General features: G+C 42.7%; 1 protein-coding gene across 7 annotated transcripts in view; it reads left to right on the top strand.

The window, feature by feature from the left end:
- The window catches only part of Fryl (FRY like transcription coactivator), a 248,884-nt gene that overhangs the window by 223,427 nt on the left and 7,678 nt on the right, over window positions 1-17,779 (top strand). For all 7 annotated transcript variants that reach the window (XM_052735117.1, XM_052735116.1, XM_052735114.1 and 4 more), the window contains 4 exons: window positions 5,253-5,500; window positions 9,095-9,305; window positions 12,420-12,569; window positions 13,344-13,442. In XM_052735117.1, coding sequence (XP_052591077.1) covers window positions 5,253-5,500; window positions 9,095-9,305; window positions 12,420-12,569; window positions 13,344-13,442 — 708 coding nt within the window. The remainder of the gene's footprint in view (window positions 1-5,252; window positions 5,501-9,094; window positions 9,306-12,419; window positions 12,570-13,343; window positions 13,443-17,779) is intronic.

The following is a 17,779-nucleotide window of genomic DNA, read 5'->3' as shown; positions in this document are numbered from 1 at the left end:
AGTATGGTCTTTGGAAAGGCCTGTAAGGAGTAAGCCAGACTCCAAGCTAATGACTGACCCAAATCAGTAAGTATTCGTTGCCCTAGTGTTGTTGTTGCCTTTTTTTTTTTTTTTTTAAAGATGATTGTAGATACTTTTTAAAAATGTAATGGTTGCTGTAGCTCTGGGAAACGTGCTTTCTGCTCGGTAAGCATTAGAAACGGGTGCATTTTTTTTTTTTTTTGTCTGTTAATGAAATTAATGTAGTTACTAGACCTCAACTGACGTGGTTATTAGGTTGTGTGACTTTTTGTAAGTCAGCCTCTGGTGCCCTTAGTAGGCTGAGAGCTGGACATGTCTGGACCCTCTTTAACAGTGAGCAGATATATTTTGAAATGGAGGCATTTTACCTTCCTGATCACAAGTCCTGGAAACTTCTAATAGAGTGAGGAGGTAAATAGGTCAATCAGGGGTTCATTGTGACTTCACTAGAGCCAGAGTTTCAGCAAGAGGCTAGGAAGAAAGGAGATGATAGTATTTACTGTCTACATCAAGGAAGATTGAAAAGACATTTGCCGTGTGTGTGTGTGTGTGTGTGTGTGTGTGTGTGTGTGTGTGTGTGTGCGCGTGTGTGCGCGTGCATGCGTGCGTTCACATGCACATTTCAACAGGAATGGCTTTGTGGAAGTCTAGAGAGTAATAAACTGATGTTTGGTGGTGACAGGGATAAAGGACAGGTTTCAGGGCACTTGGGCCTTCTAGATAGAGGGGTAGCCTACGGAGGACGTGGCATGTAAACTCACATGGTCTGTCCAGCTGCCCGCAGGGAGTTCAGCATCGGAGAGTCACATGGGTGGGAGAAGAGAGAAACAGGAGAAGTGAAGAGGGTCAGACATGCGTGGTGGTAGGGAGTGCCATGTTCAATACAGACCGCACCATCAGACCGCGGCTGCTCCTTTCAGGACATGGCTTTGCCGAGGAGCCTTGGAATATCGCCTTAGGTAATCGGCTCAAAAGGAGGACGGCTTCTTTTGGATCCCAGTTCGCTGCTTTCAGTCCCTGACAGATTGGCCTGTGGTAGCAATCATGGCAGAGCATATACCAAGCAAATCTGTTCACCATGGCCTTGAATGAAACAGCAAAAGAGAGGAGAGCAAGGGCCTTCAAGGGCACACCGCATTGACCTGGACCCCACCCCCACTAAGTCCCACAAAGCACCACTCTGGGGAAGCAAGCCCTTCCTTCATGGACCTTTAGGGGTATGCTCCAGTCCCAAAGCATGGCAATGCCTATGTCAAGATCAGCAGTGTGCTAGAGCCCTGGATGAAGATGCAGCGTTGGTGAGCATGCATTCCTGCATTTCTTCTCTTTTTAGGCAGGGTCCTACACCGCAGCCCAGGTAGTTCTTGAAATCATTGCGGTCCTCATGCCTCAGCCCCACAAGGGCTGTCACTACAGGTGTGAGCCACCTTACCCAGCTTAGCCAGTGTATTGAATCCCTGTCCCATGCTAGACACCATTCTAGGATCTGGGAATCTAAAACAGGCAGCTGGTGGCATGAGGCTTAATCCTATCAGGAGTGACAGATAACAAGCGTATAAAAACAAATTTTAAAAATGTGAGAAAGTGGTCATTGTATTATATCTTCTCCAGAAATTTAACAGTAATGTGGATTTGAATGGGGAGAAAGTTAGCCTGTGAGATGAGGCCTCAGCGTAATCCCCTTTACATATATGTGATCTCATATACATATATGTAGTCCCACATACATATAAGGGACCTCTGTCTGTTTCCTGGCTGTTTTATTTTGGTTGGGTTTTGATTTAGACTTTTTGAGATGGAATCTCATTGCTTAGCCTAGGCTGGCCTGGAACTCACTGCCTCAACCTCTCCCGAGTGCTAGGATTACAGTCCTGAGCCTGGCATGACCTAACAATATACAGTGGGCTAATGGACTTCCTTCCCAAGTACCGAAAAGTCCCTGGGGACGTCTTTCCTACCAAAGAAAGAGCACTTCGGTTTACCCTCTTCCTCCTCTTTTTAAACGAGGGCTCCTTCTCATTATGAAGGGTGAGAATGAAAGGGTGATTTTAGGACAGTGCCATTTATAAACAAGCTTCCATTAGAACTGTCAGTAAAAGAATAGCTCCTGCAGAGGAATGACGGCGCTGTATCCGTTAGCTGGGCTGGCAGAATGTGTTTCCTTGCGTCTCCAATACAGTCAGTGCCCGATGTTCCCACATTGCCCTCTAATAAAGAAGCATGGGAAAGCACCAAGATACTAAAATCATAATTAGTTTTACAGTGACTTCTGCAATTAGTTAATTTTTATCGGTAAAATGGCTTACACATTAAAGGAACAAATCTACTCGTAAATATTTACCTGAAGATTTCCCCTAAAGTGTAGTTAACACTGGGAAGGAAAAGGAAATGTCTTAGTTATGATTACGGTTCTGTTGCTGTGCAGAGACACCACGACCAGGGCAGCTCATACAAGTAAGCATATCATTGGGAACTTCTTACAATTTCCGAGCGTTAGTCCATGATCCTCACATGGGGAGCACGGCTGCAGGCGGTCATGGCACTTGAGCAGTAGCTAAAGTGCAGATCTTACCTCAAAGTTCCAGGGAGAGTGAAAGAATGAGAATGAGAGAAAATGAGTTGGAACTGGAATGGCCTGGGCTTTTCAAGCCTCAAAGCCCACCCCCAGTAACATACCTCCTCCAACAAGGCCACACCTCCTAATCCTTCCTAAGCAGTTCCACCAACTGGGAACCAAATATTCAAATACATGGGCCTATGGGGGGCCATTCTCATTCAAACCTCCACAGAGGGCATATCTTGGCAGAAACTTTGTGGCTTCTCTTTGACTAAAAACAATTCACTAGAGGCTGGAGAGATGGCTCAGCAGTTACGAGCACTTGCTGCTCTTTGAGGGGACCCGAGTTCAGTTCCCAACAACTATGGTTGAAATCCATAGCCGTCCATAATTTCAGCTCCAGTAGATCCAGTGCCCTCCAGCTTATCAGCACATCTACTCTCATGTGCACATACCCACATGCAGAAAAACACCTGCACAACTAAAAATAATAAATCTTTCAAAAAACTTCCTCTCTGATCTCTTGAAGGCACGAAGTCTTCACTTGATTTCATTAAAGAAAGCTTCAGTCATGAACCACAGAAAACTTTACACAGGGAAAGTGAACCTTTAAATGTAAATGTAACAAAATACGTGTATGTGTTTGTCTTTGTGTGACTATGGAATTCAAGGAAATTTGATTCTCCTAATCTGCATAGAAACAATGGAATCCATTCTACTAACCCAGTGTACTACTTAATGAAATCTATGGGAGTTGTTACCAGTTTTCACTGTATACTGAATAATAATACTTTACAATAAAATATCACTTAGAAATTATAATAGCAAATGATAGCCAAATATAGGTGTCCGCTAATGAAAAGTGGGGCTTCATGCCGCCGTGTTTGAGTATGTGACACAGGACACTCAAGATACAGAGGAAAACGATTATACCTGTAAAATTGTAGATGTCAGGACATTTCTAGCAGTATTAGAAAAATTCTCTCTCCAGGTTCCTAGGTCTGTTTCTTCACGAGCTAAGTCTTTTCAAACCGAACTTCAGGCGGAAACTGCAACTGGATTGAACATAGTCCATTAGGCTGATGTAGGTCCTACTCCGTGAGGTCAAGGTTCACTGCGTACCACATCCAGACCCATGTTTCCTTCATGTACTTCTTGTTTCTCTGCCTTATTCCTCAGCCTTTGAGATCTTCTGGTGTCTTTGCTCAGAATCCCATCCCTAGCCACCTTCTATCGGCTGTTTCCTTCAGAGATTGGCCTCCGTTGTCTCAGGCCGCCATGCTCTCCCTTCTTTGGTTGGGTGCTAGCAGACATGTGTATATGGCTGATGCTGTTTACCATATGCATTCCATGCGCCAGTATATGCTGTTGCCATTTGCATATTAGCCTGAGCTAATTACAGACTCATAATTAAGAATTAATTTGTAGCAGAGCACCTGTCTAGAACGTGCTCAGAATTCTTTCCAGAAGAGTAAACTAGGGTTCAGGCTAATCCAGGGCTCTAACTTCTGCTTGCTTTTCACAGTTTGTAGGGAAAATTCCATTTTTAAGCCATAAAAGGGAGATTAAAAACTACTACAAATATAAAGTAATGAAGGTCTAATACTGAGAAAGTTCGTCTTGGCTTCTAAACCGGTGCTATCAGTTAAAACTCAGACGGTGCAGACTCACATCCATGCAAGTTAGAAATGAGTGTTGATACCATTACGATATATGCTTTGAACATGTTTTTCTTTCTTAATAGTGGTAGTTCATTTATTTAGCTGATATAACACCCGTTGGCTCTCCTTCTTGGGAGTCACAACAACCCTATGTCAGCATGTTAACAGTGGATGGGTAGACTGGATCCACTTGTTATGCGCTACAGCATGTGTTTTCCTTACTGTTCATTCGCTGAGAATTAGGGACACGCAGCCGTTCTCACTTCATAAATGCACTTGTAATTCATTTAATTTCAAAAGCTAACAACCTAAAGTTTCCTAATCTTCTGTGAACTCTGTCTTAGCTGTGAGGCTTTATTGGGTCTCAAAGCTGCAATGAGCTATTGTCCTATAACCTAAAGCCAGCTCTCTATATCACAGATACCAGGAAAATGAACGTAGTGGTTTGGTTTGAGTGTCTTTATGACTGGTCAGTGTCTGATTCTGACTTGTGGGCAGCCCGACCCTTAGTGTCAATGGATTCGGTCCTGAGCCATCTCCCTATCTATAGCTATAATTTACCATGTTTGGTAAAGTGAAAGGAGTGATAGATAGGTCAAATAAGAGAGACTGTATATTGTAATGACAAGTTTTCTTATATAGAAATATAATGTGTATGAGAGAGGGTATCTTAGCAAAGGACATAGATTCTAGTCAACACCAAGTCCTGTACATAAAGGAAAAGAGAAACAAAGAAAAAGTGTTGGGTGTTTTTATAGAGCAGTTGGCTGTATTTTGTAATTTTTTAAATTCTAGGACTGGGGATTTGAATCAGTAAATTGCTTAGCAAAAATCAAAAGGAAAAAAGAAAAAAGAGTGGGATCATTTAAGAAGACAATTGTATATATTCACAATTCAAAAACTGGACAAACTAGACAATTTAAACAGAGATTCAGATCTTGGCTGTCCTTTATTGCATTGGTAAACGTCTTTTAGTGTTGTTGAAGTCTGCTAAAGCTGCGATCATTTCACAGGATACAAGTTCAGTATTAAAGGAGGAACATGTTACAGCCTTTGAAGATGAAGGGTCATACATTATTCAAGACCAACAGGACCAGCTAGTGTGTCGAGGAATCCTTGATTTAGAAGAAACTGACATGCCAGAGCCTCTGGCCCCGGAAAGCTACCCCGAGTCCATCTGCGAAGAGGATGTCACCTTGGCTTTGAAGGAGCTGGATGAACGGTGTGAGGAGGAAGAGGCTGATTTCTCTGGGTTGTCCAGGTGAGCATGGTCACACAGATAGGAAGGAGTCTCTGCTTCGTCCCCATCCCTTCCTAGACATGCCCTGCCCCCATTCCAGATCATGAATTTTGATTAATTGGTATTTAGTATATAATCACACTCTCTTCATTTTTAAAGATAAGGCATACTATGGTCCTTCCTTCCTTCCTTTCTTTCTGTTAGTATCCATATAAAATAAGAGCATTCCATCCCTAAAACACCATGTTAGAAGCACACCACATGCCTATTTGGGCAGGATACCAAATGGCCAAGTGATAAAATCAATAGTAGAATGAATTTCTGGGTTACCGAAATTAACCTAAAATGTATCCAAAAATTCTTACCTGTCAGGGGTCAGATGTTAAGTTAGATTACTGTAGGAATCCTGAGCTACCACTTCATGGTACTGAAGTGATGTAGAATATTATTTTAAGGTGTGTTACTTTTGTTTATGTTGCATTTGTTTAATTCTGTGAAGCTGTGTTACATTGCCTGTCTAAAACACCTGATGGTCTAATAAAGAACTGGCCAATAGCAAGGCAGGAGAAAAGGTAGATGGGACTGGCAGGCAGAGAGAATAAATAAAAGAAATCTGGGAGGAGGAAGGAAAAGAAAGTAGCCAGAGAAGGAGGAGGACATCAGAGTCCAGCCACCCAGCTACACAGCCAGCAATGGAGTAAGAAAGAAAGGTATACAGAAATAGAGAGAGGTAAAAGCCCAGAGGCAAAAGACAGACAGGTTAATTTAAGTTAAGGAAAGCTGGCAAGAAACAAGCCAAGCTAAGGCTGGGCATTCATAATTAAGAATAAGCCTCCATGTTTGATTTATTTGGGAGCTGGGTGGCGGGTCCCCAAAAGAGCAAAATTAACAACAGTGAAGGATGATACACTGTTCCTTTCAGATTTTTATATTCTGCCCATGTAAAATGTAGTATCAGAATGTGAATAATTCCCAAACAAGACTTTTCTTCATTTGTGGATTGAGTGATTATTACGTAAGTTCTTAAAGGAAATTCTGGTGGCCCTTCGGAAGTTTGCACACCAAACAGTTCTGTGATCTAAATTAAGATGCTGTCTAATGTCTGCTATTTAAATTCTATAACATTTATGGTTCACCATAAAAGGATCTAACTTCATATATTCTTTTTTTTTTTTTTTTTTTTTTTTTTTTTTTTGGTTTTTCGAGACAGGGTTTCTCTGTGTAGCTTTGCACCTTTCCTGGATCTCGCTCTGTAGCCCAGGCTGGCCTCGAACTCACAGAGATCTGCCTGGCTCTCCCTCCCGAGTGCTGGGATTAAAGGCATGTGCCACCACCGCCCAGCTAACTTCATATATTCTATCAGAATATTTCTCCACTGCACAAAGTCAGTGCTCTTGATGATTATTAATATTTGAGACTAATATTTAATAATCAAGTATTTCAGTTTTACAGAAAGACAAAGCCTCATGCTTACTGTGGTAAAAGAGTCATGGCATACAATGTATCCGATTTTTTAACTCAATACATACAGAATGTTTGCCTGTGTTTGAAAGTATATACGTAAGCGTTCACCCTCTTAAGCATGTCTTTCTGATAGTACTGACCTGACTGTAAGGCCTATGGAGTCCCACACAAGTTTAGGCTTGACAGAAATGATGCAAGGGGAAATATTCAGGTTTTTGTCATCCTCCAAGGCTAAAGCAAAGTGGTTTACTTTGGTCCATTTATACAGCTGAGTAGAGCGTTGCATGTCTATTGAGCACACACAGGTCTAGAATACAACACATTTTGTTAAAATCAGTCACTTCAGTGATTTAAAAACACTAACTTTTTTAAGGTAAACTAGGTTTTTACTTCAGGTGACTATTTTGATATGCTCAAAGCCTTACTCCAGTCTCTTAGTTAAAAATTTTCTAAGGTAGAATTTCCTACATGAATACTGTCTGTATGTACATGACTTGTGCCCTACCCTCTTCCTCTTTCAGCTGTTTGGCCCTCCCCCAGCATCCTCTCTTCCTGACCTGTTCTTCAGTGTTGTTACACACATACACACACATACGCGCGCGCTACAGAGAGTTCATTTAGTGCTGCTTTTATGTAAACATGTTTAGGACCGAGCGTTTGGGATCAGATATCCCATAGGGGCTCGTCTCTGGGGAGATGGCTCCTCTCTTATCTGATCAGCTGTCGATCGCCTGTAGCTCTTCATCTGGGGGCGGGGCCTTGTCAAATTTTCCTGCGCACACCAGCGTGGCTACTGGTGGTACTTGGTGGGGTTTTCCGCAGCCTTCCTGTGTGGGTCTCACAGAAGCGGTTTCCCTGTCAAGTCTAGAAGATAACTTTCTAGCAACAGGCGCCCTGGTCTCTGACTCTTAAAATCTCTCCACTCTCTCTTCCTTGATGTTCTTGAGTCTTAGGTGTGAGTTGTCATCTTGTAACATGAACCATTCAGTGTCCAGACTCAGGTCACATTTCTCTGTGGAGCATGTGACTGAAATACTGAGACCAGACAGAAACACAGTTTCATCTTCTTCCCTTGCTCTGGTTTTATGTTTTGACTGTCTTGATGTAGGAATGAGAGATCCCTGAGGTGAAAGAGCCACCCCTTCTGTCCACTCCCTTGTCTGCCTTACTGCTGGGCATGTGCAGGTGCTTCTGAAATAGCTGAGCTGAATATATGTTGTGGCTGGTAATGTGGCTTTGGGCCTATGATCCAGGGGTCAAATTCTGCCTTTCACCCTTCCCATTAGCCCCTCGGGCACATTATTTGATCTACTCAACTTTTTGTTTCTTCATTTGCAAAATGAAAACAGTAACAGACTCTAACCTTGATAATGCTTTGTGAAACCCAGCCCTTGATGCAGAAGTATGCAATCAAAATTTTCCCAATGTTACAATCAACGAAGGGCTCTTAAAAAAAAAAGTGGGGTTCAGGACTAGTAAAATGGCTTAGTTGATAAAGGCACTTGCCACAAAGCCTGATGACCCGAGTTCAATTCCCAGGATCCACACAGTAAAGGAACCTATCCCCATGGATAGACCTCCCCACTCATGTGCTGTAGCATATATGTGAATACACGTGTACTTGCATGCACACACACACACACATAAGTGGAAAAATAGAAAGAGAGAGACTAAATGAATAAAACAGAATTTTATTAAGGAATCCAAAGTAGATCACAATATAAAAGTACTCTAATCAATATAGATTGTTTCGAGATGGTATCTCTATGTAGCCCTAGCTGTTCTGGAAATTCCTATGTAGACCAGGCAGGCCTCAAACTCACAGAGAATCACTCGCCTCTGCTTCCCAAGTGCTGGGATTAAAAGTGTACGCCACTGTGCCCTGTCCTAATCCATATTCTTTGTAGACGTAACTAGTGTTAATCCGGTAGTAACATATTGTAGACTTGGGTTAAGGTAACTGCTTCCGGTAAGAGGGTTCTAAGATAGGGAGAACCTGCACTCGTTCGTGGCGTCCCGGGGCGTTCAGGCTGCACTCTCTAAATTAACGTGTACATGTGAATAAGAGTAGTCTCTGTTGAGTGGTGTGAGGTACTGCGAGTCTGTCCTTTTCAGACAGCGCGACGATCATTGTGGCTTTTGTGTCTCCAGTCAAGAGGAAGACGAACAGGATGGTTTTCCGGAAGTGCAGTCCTCGTCGCCTCTGCCCACGCCCTTTCTGTCCGCCATCATAGCAGCTTTTCAGCCCGTGGCTTACGAGGATGAGGAAGAAGCCTGGCGCTGCCACGTCAATCAGATGCTGTCAGACACGGATGGATCGTGTGCAGTGTTTACCTTCCACGTGTTCTCAAGGCTGTTTCAGGTCGGTGGGGGTTAAGGCTTCCGGGTGCCCATTACAACAGTCTGATACAGTGAGGCTTCTGTACTTGACATCTCAGGCTTGAACATGCCTACTGATTTTCTTTAACAAACACGTGCTTCTGGGAAGGTAACATTTTCGTAATTTGCATGTGGTACACCCTCCGTGTTAATCAGTTACTAGTGCAGATACGAAAACCTGCCGTAACATTGCTACAAGACTCCAACACAAGTTCTGACTGACTTTCTGTAGAATGCTGGGTACCATCATGGGTGCCAGAGAGATAAAGGCACACCATTGTGCCTGCCCTTCACCAGCTTGTTACAGGGAGGTTCGAAATGTGTATAATGAGGTGCTAGGTGATGCTTTCGTCGCCATGGGAACTGAGTAACTGGAGCTGCTTTCCACCTTAAGTAATAGTAATAATAAGTGCTGTACTCGATGCTTTTCAGTAAATATTCTAATGCAGCACCACAGCACGTGGATATCATTTTGAGCATCGTGTGGGGAAGGAAAGTGTCTAAGGCACAGAGATCCCAGTCCTGTTAACTGTCCGCCATCTTTCTTCGCCACCTATGCTAGCTCGTATGCCTTGGGAAGCCCAGCAGAGCACGCCCCACTGATGTTTCTGGGGCGCTCCAGCCTCCAGCTTCCTTCGTGGGTGTTTAGTGCTTAGTAGTGGGAGTTTCCACTTAACCTTCTGTACTTACTGAAAGCCCTTGGCTTTCTCCTTCCTTACCAGTGTAGTTTTTTGTTTTTTTTTTTCAGGTTCAGACTGGCAGAGCCAGTGTGTCCTTTGGTCTTTCCATTTTAGCTTGTCACCTCTGTGAAAAACTGAATTTCAGCCAGATGGACGTGCATTACCTATAGTTCCCCGTTCTCAGGAGGCTGAGTGAAGAGGAACAGTGCTCGTTCAAGGCTAGTCAGAGCTACACAGTGAGACTGGTCTCAACAAAACCAAAGGAAACCAACCATACAAACAAAAAGACAGACGGACAGCACTCATACACACACACACACACACAAAACTAAAACATATAAAATAGAACCTTCTCTCAAAAGGATCCGATCCACTCAGTGAACAGCTGAGCCAGGGAGCTCTCACACAGCCCTTCATGAGCACCTAATGATGTGAAGGCACTCCAGGAGCTGAGGATCTGGAAGTGGATGCACACACTTGGATATTGTTCTTGTGTAACTTAACTAGTGCAAAAGCATATAGTAAAAATACACAGAAAGACTCAAGAAAAATTGTACAGTGATTACTAGAATGCTAAGAATTGAAATCAAACAAAATAAAATGGACTAGATGTTTTATTTTTTCAGTGACTAGTTATTGGTGAAATTATTAAGGCCACTCCACGTAGTTAAAAGGGAGATTTATTTAGTGGCGTAACTTACAAATGAAGGGATGGGTAGGTTGCAGGGTCTGGGAAAGATGCAGCTCAATCCTGCAGTGTTCTCTAGAGAACTCTGCTCGGTCTACCTCCAGCGCCCAGGGTCCAGGAACCAAGAGAGCTGGTGCATCCGGATCTCGGGTCTTCAGGGTCCTCCCTTGGCCCCGCCTTGTAGGCGTGACAGTTACCGAAGCCTCAGTGGGGGTTGGAACTTCCAGATCAAAGCTGGAATGGCTACCCACTGAATCTCCCCCTTTTGTCTAAATAAGAAGGTTCTAACCTAATACAAGACTATATACAAAGGAAAGGTTATCAAATATTGTCCAGGAATAATGAGGGATAATGACCTAGATAAGATGGAACTACAACCAATGCAAACAATATCAAGCAAGAAACACATACTAAAATCCAGAGAAGTATAGAGCATAGGTAAATGGCATGTTACAAAGATCATTCCAAAAGGTGTCCTATCCTAAAGAACCTGAATCTAATACTTAATATGTTCTATCTACTAAGTTGTAACTATAACTGCTAGTCTTCAATCCTATCAAAGACCTGAGAAGGAATATAATGGTACCTGAGAAATGGAAGATGGATGCAAGCAACTTTCGGGAATCTTGCGAGAGTAGACGGAGACAGCTGGCAGCCTGGACAGTCACCTAATGTTTCTCAACATTGTTGGTGCATTCAAATTGGCTACAGGCCTAGAGTATCTGACAGACCATTTTCAGAAGCAGGAATTCTGAAAGACCATCTTACCCTATCTTGGCAGAGTTCAGAAGTCACTTTTCCTTATGTCTTGCTTGTCCAGAAAGGACAGCATTGCATTCGTACTGACAGCAGTCGAGGCAAGGGCAATTCTTTGCCCAATAGGCCATTTTGTGCCAAGAAGACAAACTTCCAAATGGAAATGTCTTAGAAGCCCAACATTCTCTCAGGATCAAATTGGTGCTGCCAGGAGCAATTGTGTCTCACGTCAACAGAATTCTAAGTTATTTAAATGCCATATTCTCTAGGTCTATGAAGTGTTTGAAGATTACCTGTCCATCTGTATGTATGTATCTGTAAATCTGGATAACCTAACTAATGTAACTACAGAGATGACAAGTATAGGTGACTATAAATCTGTAAGTCTTAATCTACCGAAATAACCTAAGGACTAAGGCTTCATGTAAACAACGTAAACAGTCTATAAGCAAATGTACTGTAAAGGACGATGACTTCAAAATTGTGACAATACACAAGATATTTATAACAGAGGTAGGAGTATATAGTGCGATTGCAATATGACAATAATCTTAAATATATATCGATATTTATAACAGAGATAGGAATGTATAGTGCGATACGCAATATGACAATAATCTTAAATATATATCAATATACAGAATATCCTAAACAGAAGTAGAACATACATACAGTATGACAGGTATAAATTTACATTTGTATCAATATACAAATATTTCAAATAAGAGTAGAAATATATGTACATTATAACAAATATAGTTCTGTATTTGTATCAATATACAAATTCTCTTAAACAAGAATATAAAAATAGTTTACATTTGTATCAACAATAGAGACCTAACAGATCTGCTAATAGAATTCTATATGTTATAACAATGATTTCAGTTGTGAGTTCTGCTTCTTTATATAAAAGTGGGGAAAGACCTTTTTTACTTTATAAAATACTAAACTTCTCTCATGCTTTTCCTCGTAGACAATTCAAAGAAAGTTTGGGGAGATAACAAACGAAGCCGTGGGCTTTCTTGGTGAGAGTCTACAGCGCATCGGTACCAAGTTTAAAAGCTCGTTGGAAGTGATGATGACATGTTCGGAATGCCCTACTGTCTTTGTGGATGCCGAGACGGTAAGCCAGGCATGCTGGTGCCCATCTCAAATTCCCAGCACTTGGGAAGCTGAGGTGAAAAGGACGGGGAGTTTGAGGATAGCCTGGAGTATATAATGAGTTCCAAGCTATCCCCTCTCTATAACGAAAGCCTCTTTCAAAGCACAAGTAAGATGACTGTATTGGAATGATGTTCATTTATTGGCCTTTTGTAAAAAGCAGTTCTCAATTTTGAAATGTGAGCATTCATATCTTAACCCTGATCTACATGTGTAGCAAAATGTCATTCCATCCAGGCATGGTGAAACATACCATTAATCTCAACTTTCAGGAGGCAGGGGCAGGCAGATTTCTGAGTTCAAGGCCAGTATACTGTTCTAGGCCAGCCAGAACTGCATAGTAAGACTCTGTCTCAAAAAAAAAAAAAAAAAAAAAATTCCATTCCAGTGTATGAAATGCTGTCCAGTCTTTGCTGATTCTGCCCTCTCCCTACACATATAGAATCCAGGATGAGGAAGCAGAAGTGTCATACTCTAGAGATGTATATGTGTTCTTTCCTGTTCTCGAACAAAAATTGGTAGAGGGCTAGACCTCTCATTGCAATATATCCAGAGCGCTTTGGCCTTCCCTGCCGTGCTGCAAATGTTCCTAGGTTAGACAGCTGCATGCTTAGAGGAAGCTTCCAGGACAGTGCCTCTGAGGTGCACACTGGTCAGAAAGCAGAGTGTGTCAGTAACCAGCTGGCAGGTATTCCGTGACCTTTCAAGAAGGAAATCAGTTTGTCTGCTTTCACAGCTAATGGCCTGCGGTTTGCTGGAAACACTCAAGTTCAGTGTCTTGGAGCTGCAGGAACATCTGGATACCTACAACACCAAGAGAGAAGCAGCTGAGCAGGTCAGTCTCCTCCACACACAAATCATTTGCGTTGGGACGCTGCAAATGTTGATCTGGACGCAGTATACCCTAGACAGACGTCTCCCACTGGCCTTGTGGTGGGTCCTGGGGCAGCTCTTCTTTCTCTGTCCAAAGAAGTCCTGTCTTTGGCTTTTAGAAAGGAGCCTACAAGCACAGTGGGAGACCACAGCTGTGGGCAGCATGGCGGGAGGGGTAAGGAGTGGGGTTTTTAGTGACAGCTGTGGCCAAGAGCATCTGCAGTCTCTGATAGAACTCATCTTCTGCCATGGGGGTGGGGTGGGGTGGGGGGACAACAAGCTTGGAGTAGATTATAGATGTAGCCTGCTAAGAAATGGCTCCGCAATTCTAGCCAGCCATTTAAACACCGGTCCGGTTCCCTAAGTCACTCCAGCGTGATTTCAGTTGACAAATGCAGAAAAACAAGCAGAAAAATGTTCTCCCATACAAACTTTATAGGCATTTTCCTAAAATAGATGAAATTCTCACTACTAATTATTAAATATACCATGTTTAAAGACCTGTGAAGAACTGAGTGTCAAACTTGGTTCTTTCCTTACATATTCTAGGTAAGGATATATAGCACAAATTGTACATGTGAATGCAAATTGAGTGTCCCTGATCCAAAATGCTTTATAACCTGAAACTTTAAGCACCAACATGATGTCAGAAGTGGAGAATTCCACACCTAACCTCATGTGATGGGTCACAACATAATGTAAGAACTGATTATCAGAAGTTTAATTAAGACTGTGGTAGTGATGTTAGCACAACCAGACCGTGCCCCCAAGTGGCGGGAACGGTAGCCCCTCTGCTTTCTGATGGTTCAGTTTATACAGACTTGTACTAAGTTTCCTGCAGGCTCTGTGTCTGTGAATCGTGTGCTAGACTTGGGTTTCCTTCCTTTAAGAAAAACAAACTTTGTGTATATGCAAATAGTCCAAAACCTGAAACAGTCTCGTCCCAAGCTTTTTGGATAAGGGGCATTCAAGCTGTAGTTATTCAGAATAGTAAAGTATGTCACATAAGTTATGAGTCCAAAAAAAAAAGTGCCAGTGACTTGAGGCTTCTCAGTCAGATGGTCTGGCAAAGCAGTACTGAGCCGAGTACTGTGTATGATTTCCAAGGGGAAGGAAAATTGGTGGGATTGGGACATGATCCTGGAGTCTGACTGAATTTGGGGTTGGAGGATTACTTCGGGGAAAGAAAATACTTGTACCAAGGCTCTCTCTCCATAACAGGGGAGTGTGAGCTCATATTTGGTCTGAAAGACTAATGAGATGGAAGAAAAGGGTTTTCAGGGCAGGGAGTTATCAGGTGCGGTCAGGTCACCCTGCAAATGCTGCTGTCTGCGTGCAGAGGTCCACGCACCTGCCAAGGAGCCCTCTGGGAATGGAATGGCTAGGTCATAGCATTTGTGAGTCTACCAAGCAGTTTTACTAAAAACTGTTAGCAGGTGGACATGACCTTTCTATTGCCTCATCCTTTGGTGATCACCTGGTACTGGTTTTTGTAATTTCTGTCATTCTGGTGGGTGTGGAATAGATTATATGTCATTCCGGTGGGTATGGAGTAAAATCTTATTTATCTTATGTTTCTATTTGAGCATAGATATCTTCCTAGGGGGTAGCTTGTGGGTGTCTGTAAAGAGCTGTTTTCTCGGGTATTTAGAAGAGGTCTTTGTTTTAAATATAAGCTTTATTTATTGTTTGTGGGCAAGGAAGGGGCATACTATGGCATGTGGTAGTCATAGACACCTTGTGGGAGTTTGTTCTTTTCCTTCCACCATGTGGCTCCCAGAGATCCAACTCAGGTTGTCGGGCTTGGTGGCAAGTGCTTGTAACCTTTGAGCCATCGTGCTGGCCCTCGATACATGCTTTTTATTAGATGTATGTATTGAAGGTGCTTTTCTTTCTGGGGCTATCATTTTTGCTACTGAAGTATCTTTTGATGACCAGAAAACTTTTGGTTTAATTAGATGCGAGTTATCAGTCTATCTGTCCCACTGGGGTTGTGCCTTGTGGGTCTTCAGAAGTCACTACCTATCCTAGACACTGTGGTTGTTACCGCAATGGCCCAGTAAGTCAGGCCTCTCTGGTCTGCACACCTTTCCAGCACAGCTCAGTACCACCCACGCTGCAGTCTGGAACGGCCTTGTAACTGACTCTAACCAACCATCAGCATTGACAAGACACCGAAACTCCCAGGACAAGCCTGGAGAGGTCTTCTGCTTCTGCCACCAAACTCATCAGAGTATGGGAAGCTTTGGGAAATGCCAGGAGACTTGGACTCTGACCCCTACTACAAGAGGAAAAGAGAGGCATCCCAGCTAAGAGCCAACAAATCAGGTGTAGGAGTAAGGCCTGCTTGGACCTTTGAGGCTCTGGTCAAACCATCAGATAACCAGAGAATCATGGCTGATCCTAGTCAAACCAGAAACAGAACATATTTTCACTGATAGTGGTTATACACATAGCAAGTAGGTTTTTCTTTTTGCTGTTATTTTAAGCCATTCCATGTTAGGGTGATTGATTTTACAGCAGCAGGTAACTACTTTTCATGAGACAACATCAAATGCATACAGATAATCTAGCTAATGACATGCTAGACCTTCACTCAGAAACTCCAGATATTACCATGAGAAATGGACCAGAGGACCAAACCATGTTTCTTTTCTCTTTTTGTATCAGAAGATCCAATTTTGTAAAGATATCATCTATAGAATTAATGTACTTGAAAATCAAACAGCATAATAATGGAAAATATGACCATACAAATGCTTGTAATTATACAGTTTTCTCAAACATAGGATCAAATAACTTTACAGAAAATAAACAGCTAGCCAGATATGTGTAAACAAAGTCTTTTGAGGACATGGCCACCCTAGTTGTTTGTACATTCTTTATGCCATTTTTCATACCTAGAACTGAATTAATATTTGCCACCAAGACAACATGCTAGAAGTGTTAGTCCCCTTCTAGACAAATCTAGAACAGTAAAATTTGAAGTTTTACTTCTAGCCACTGACACACAGAGATTTCAAATCAGTTCCTCCCTACATAGGAGTAGACAGACTCTGGAGTATGACAGGCGCCAATAACAGCCCTTTTGATAGTATAATTTACAGCAAAGCTGCTGTTGTGTTCCAAGGGCAAGACTGTTGACTTCGCTGAGAGAGAGAGAAATAAACCTTGACTCCTGGGGTTCCACCTGCCCAGTCCTTACCTACACGGCTTCATTGCCTTGCTTCCAGTCTCCTGTTCTATCAAGGAGTATCTTTATGCAGTTGCTCTACTAGCTGTGACTTTTGTTTTTATAGGGCCTATGTGTGCCAGGTAAGGCCTCCACCACTGAGATCTGTCCCCAGCCCCCAGCTAGTGTTTTTGATCCACATGCAGGGTTCTTCTCCCCAGCACCATGGGACTAGAGATTGATGTTTCTTAGCACCTTCTCCTGCACTTGCTCAGCATATCAAGGGCCCCAAGAGGAAGCTACACAGACAGGCTCACTTACTAGAGTGTCCCTTTTTCCTTCAGCATCTCAGCCCTTGGAACCTCACTACCACTGATAACTGCATGTCACAGCCCACAGAAACCGTAGGGCATGAATTTGTAGCTACCACTGTCTGTCCAGCCTCTCCAGCAAGGGACAGATGCAGGGCTCCCTGCAGTACTTTTCCAGAGTCCTGGCTGAGAGTTCAGTGTCTATACTGTCATTGGACGATTGCTTGCTTGTACATAAGTTGCTCTGTCGTGCTTAGAAATGGAACCTCCCTCCACAGCCGAACTTTCACCTTCATTTGAGCAAAGAAAACATGATGAGAGCAATGAGGTAGGAAGTAGGGGTTCTCTGCGTGACCCCTCTGGGGCATGCTGTTAGAAGGCTAGTGTGCAGTCATGGGACTCCATTATTGGGGATAAAATCAAATAAATAGTGTTCTCTAAAATGCTAGATAGGGTATGTGATGTTTAATTTTTTCAGAATAGGCAGTAAATAATCAACTATTTTTCCATTTACTAGTTGACTTGGACAAACTGGGCAAGTAGTTATAATTCGGTGCATATGCATTGTAGCATGTTACAGGAATGGAGATGAACGCCTGAGTTCCGTGGTAAATGTCAGCTGGATTTTGCTGCTGTCAAGAAGTCTGCCGATGGCTTTTGACAGTGACTGCCACCAGCCATATCTTACCAGAAAGGTTTAACATGTTTGTATTCCAAGATGCTGTCAAGAAAATAACCCAAGGGCCAGTGCAGTCTGGGTGATTGAGATCAAAAGGAACAAAAGGTCAAAGAGATTGTTTTTGAAACAGTTACCAT

This window comes from Peromyscus californicus, unplaced genomic scaffold, assembly GCF_007827085.1.
Source record: "Peromyscus californicus insignis strain IS unplaced genomic scaffold, ASM782708v3 Scaffold_13__1_contigs__length_99412109, whole genome shotgun sequence".
Lineage (NCBI taxonomy): Eukaryota > Metazoa > Chordata > Mammalia > Rodentia > Cricetidae > Peromyscus > Peromyscus californicus.
This window is presented reverse-complemented; position numbering and strand designations above follow the sequence as displayed.